Source organism: Coenobita brevimanus, chromosome 111, assembly GCF_032717465.1.
Source record: "Coenobita brevimanus isolate Jiangsu-jjx chromosome 111, ASM3271746v2, whole genome shotgun sequence".
Lineage (NCBI taxonomy): Eukaryota > Metazoa > Arthropoda > Malacostraca > Decapoda > Coenobitidae > Coenobita > Coenobita brevimanus.
Window position 1 is genome coordinate 9153075 of NC_137064.1, and position 4355 is coordinate 9157429.

General features: G+C 44.0%; 1 protein-coding gene across 1 annotated transcript in view; it reads right to left on the reverse strand.

Annotated features, from left to right (window-relative positions):
* Positions 1-2843: 2843 nt before the first annotated feature.
* LOC145417772 (KRAB domain-containing protein 2-like) overlaps positions 2844-4355 on the reverse strand; it is a 4402-nt gene continuing 2890 nt past the window's right edge. The window contains exons 3-4 of the mRNA XM_080286379.1: positions 3791-4288; positions 2844-2936 (exon numbers count right to left, since the gene is read on the reverse strand). Coding sequence (XP_080142505.1) covers positions 2844-2936; positions 3791-4288 — 591 coding nt within the window. The remainder of the gene's footprint in view (positions 2937-3790; positions 4289-4355) is intronic.

Consider the following 4355-nt stretch of genomic DNA (forward strand, 5'->3'; position numbering starts at 1 on the left):
CCACTGATGCTAGTAACACACATGTTGGAGGCGTTCTGAGTCAGATCCAACCAGATGGGACAGATAGACCGATCGGGTACTTTTCAAAGAAATTGGGATCGTGTGAGACCCGGTACTCAGTGACAGACAAAGAAGCTCTTGCGTTAGTGTTAACGTGTCGCCATTTTTCACATTATTTGTGGGGGAACATTTTTACGATTGTTACAGACCGCCAACCGCTAACCAGTGTATTTAAGAGAAAAACTAAATCACCCCGTATGAATAGATGGATACTTGAAATGCGAGAGTTTAATTACAACATTCAATATGTCAAAGGCAAGTATAATTATGTAGCAGATCAGTTATCTAGACCCATTCGAGTCATATTACATTCACCAGAGTCTGATTGGTTGGGACTGACAAGGGAACAGATGCGAGAAAAGCAGAAAGAAGATCTAATGTGGGAAGAACTTATCCAATATTTGCGAGGTGAAAGGTTTCCATCCAGAAGACTACCTAAAGCTGCTCTAAGTCAATTTGCACTTCAGAAGGAATTGTTATATTACACCAGGGTTAAGTCAGATGGCACTATCCAATATTGTTTAGTAGTCCCACAGACCATGATTGTTCAAGCAGTGAAGTTAGCTTATGAGACATCTGGACATTTCGGCCAGAAGAAGGTGATCCAAAAGGCAGAGGAACTCTTCTACTGGCCCAATTTGAAAGTAGATATTTGTCAGTATGTAAAAGAGTGTGTAACCTGTCAGCGATTCAAAGGCGAAGCTGGACTACAACAGCAGTATAAAGAATTTCCACCTGTGGATAAACCACTTGAAAGAATCAGTATAGATTTGACAGATATGATTGCTGGAGTACAGGACTATCGCTGCGTGATGACACTGATTGATCACTACTCTAGGTATGTTAAATTCTATCCTCTTAAAACAAAACATGCACACACGATAGTACACAACCTAGGGCAGTTTATGGCAGACTATGGCACTCCAAGAGGGGTTATGGTGGACAACGGGGGAGAGTTCTGCAGTCGGGAGTTCCAGGAGTTCTGCAGGAGGTGGAATGTTACGATCTGGTATATCACGCCGTATCATCCTCAGAGTAATGGGATGGTTGAAAGGATGCACCGCACCTTCAAGAGTGTGCTGGCCTGTTTGAGTAATGGGCATTGTCTCCCCTGGCCTGAACTCCTGCAACCAACCCAGGTCGTGATGAATCAGGCCTGGCACTCCTCTACGGGACACCAACCCAATTTCGCATTTTTCTCTCGCTACCCGCCTAGAATTGTTAGTGCTTCCTTGCCCTGTGTTGATGGTGAAGAGGACGAGTTGGCTGTTGCTCACGAGCTAATTAAACAGACCCATGAGAAAATGACCAGAAAGTATAAAAGTGTGGCGAACCGCTGGCATAAGAATCAGTCGGTAGGAGTTCGCAGTCTGGTGTGGATAAAACGGGAGACCCCTATCCCAGGGACATGTCGAAAGTTGAACGTGAAATGGGATGGGCCTTACTGAGTAGTGCAAGTATTATTGGACGGGGGAGGATATGTGTTAGAAAATGTGTTCACTGGAAACAAAGTACAAAGGGCAGCGGACAAAGTGAAGCCATACAGTGGTAGTCAGGAGTGGTTATTGGGTCCTCTTGAGGAGGAGTTTACCCAATGTCCCGAGGATGAGAACCTACCTCTTCAAACAAGGAGGCCTCCCCGGAGGTTGATTGAAGAATGTTAGTGATGAATTTTGGTGGAAAGTTGTGTTCCGAGACAGCAAAAGTTGGTGTGCAAAACCAGACCATGTGAAAGTCAACCGCCAGAGGTGTTATATGAAAGAAAAAATATCAAACTCAGAGTTAGGTCAAAGAGAGAGTAGACCTAGTGCTGAAGTGGGGACAAGTGCTTTAATTCGAGGGGGAAAGCTAGCTCATCCCTCAACTCACAGTCAGCACGATTCGTGGTGAAGGGGGGTCACTTCAGGACGTAGCAAGCGCTAGTCAGTATGCCGGGTGGAGGGCTGGAAACACATGGTTGAATGAATGTGAGGAATAAACAAAGGTGTGTTTGAGAGAGTAATGTGGAAGCACCCCCGGGACTATCTTGCTATCGAGAGTGCCAATCATAACCCAGGTGGGTGGATAACCTTGACCCGAACAGGAGGCTGGCTGGGGCGCTGATATCTTCACCAATAAGAAAAATGGGAGAGAGAGAGAGATGAGACAGGTGAAACAACCCCCAGGGGTATGTGGTTAGTGTTACTTGCAGGCCGAAAGAGCGCCACTTATGAGGGGATGAAAGAGTTGTCATGTTGAGTGTTATAAAGAAATTAAAATCTATTCAGAGTAAAAGGTGATGGCGCTTGACTAGTAATATCTGTCTCGTTGGCACACCTCCCTTGGTTAGTAATCTGCTGTGTGTTATGGAGTGGACAGGGGAAAATTTACCTTCCGGAGGGGGAGAGCCGTGTAATGCCACGAGAGTCAAAACATGAAAGTCATGTAAGTTAAGGCTTTAGTATGTAAGTTATACATTTGTGTTTACCCTAATCCATTCTAGGCTTAAGGTATAGAAACATGCTTGTACCTAGTAGTTAATACATGTTCTTTTTATTATTATTTCTGTAGCTGTATGATCATAAATCTCATTTATGCTGTGCTAGTCCTTAAGAATATTTGTACATGTTGTAGGTGAAGCTTTGCTGGAGGCATACGTGGGGTATTTGAGTGGCGTATCGTCTGTACTTATTTTCTATTAAATCAGATCTGATGCAATCACAGTAAAGTCATAATGTTGTCGATTAACATGCTTATAGAAGAAATAATATCGTATAGAGGGGGAAAGCCATTAAAAATTTTAGCTAGCTAGTACCCGAGGACATGACGTAATAGTTGGGTAATGTATTCCTCCGCCGAGAGGATGCTAGCGACCGCTGTTGATTCAACTTACGACTCTTTGTGTGGGATAATTAGAATAACTAAATTTTCCCTGTCAGATTGAGAGTAAAGAAAATTAATGTCTGCATCCGTTCAGAATCAGAAGTTTAGAATTGTGACTCTCATATGGGGTAAAGCAAAAGTACCCTACATGTCATCCAAGTCGCTTAGTTTCCCGCGTAGAAGAGTAGCAGAGGGGGGTGTTAGTCAGCTCCTGACTCACTCTCAGTTTTGTCTCCGTGCAACGTACAGGTGAGTTTCATTACTCTGTTTTCTTCCCTTCCCCCTTGTTCATACTGGCGTTGTGAAAGTTCAGTGATATTATGTGTGCCGTTGTGACCTAAGTTGTAGTGAGACTCACTCTCAGTTTTGTCTCCGTGCCACGTACAGATGCTGTGAAAACACCATCTCAAAAACTCCCTCTAACTGCCATATTGCAACTGCCCTAGCAAAGTTCGTTAGGATTTACATTGTGCACTCACCATTTACACAAAACACAGTGATTAGTTCTTTTGATTATGTAATTGTTTAGTGAATTTATCTTGTGAATGGAGAATGGTCGTGATTTTTCTTTTGGTATATAGTGTATCGATGGAGTCGGGTGTAACGTTTCTTCTGGGCATGGCATAGAGCTCTCCCGTGCCAGGTGAGCTCGGAGAGCACCCTAACGGCCGTATTCTTAAACATTTCCTTCCCTTGTAGTGGCATGGGAAGGAAATCTTTAGCCGAATTGGTATTCTTTAAGAAATCCTTCCCTTCCTGGGCTGCGCAAAGGGAAAGATTTTTCCTCCGGGCAGCAGAAATTATTGGAACTTGAAGGAGTTCCTTGACCCTTCTCTTCAAAAAATTCCTTCATAAATTTTGTGCTTACGGGTTGGTGTCCCATAGAGGAGTGCCAGGCCTGATTCATCACGGCCTGGGTTGGTTGCAGGAGTTCAGGCCAGCGGAGAGGATGTCCATTACTCAAACAGGCCAGCACACTCTTGAAGGTGTGGTGCATCCTTTCAACCATCCCATTACTCTGAGGATGATACGGCGTTATATACCAGATCGTAACATTCCACCTCCTGCAGAACTCCTGGAACTCCCGACTGCAGAACTCTCCCCCGTTGTCCACCATAACCCCTCTTGGAGTGCCATAGTCTGCCATAAACTGCCCTAGGTTGTGTACTATCGTATGTGCATGTTTTGTTTTAAGAGGATAGAATTTAACATATCTAGAGTAGTGATCAATCAGTGTCATCACGTAGCGATAGCCCTGTACTCCAGCAGTCATATCTGTCAAATCTATATTGATTCTTTCAAGTGGTTTATCGACAGGTGGAAACTCTTTATACTGCTGTTGTAGTCCAGCTTCGCCTTTGAATCGCTGACAGGTTACACACTCTTTTACATACTGACAAATATCTACTTTCAAATTGGGCCAGTAGAAGAGT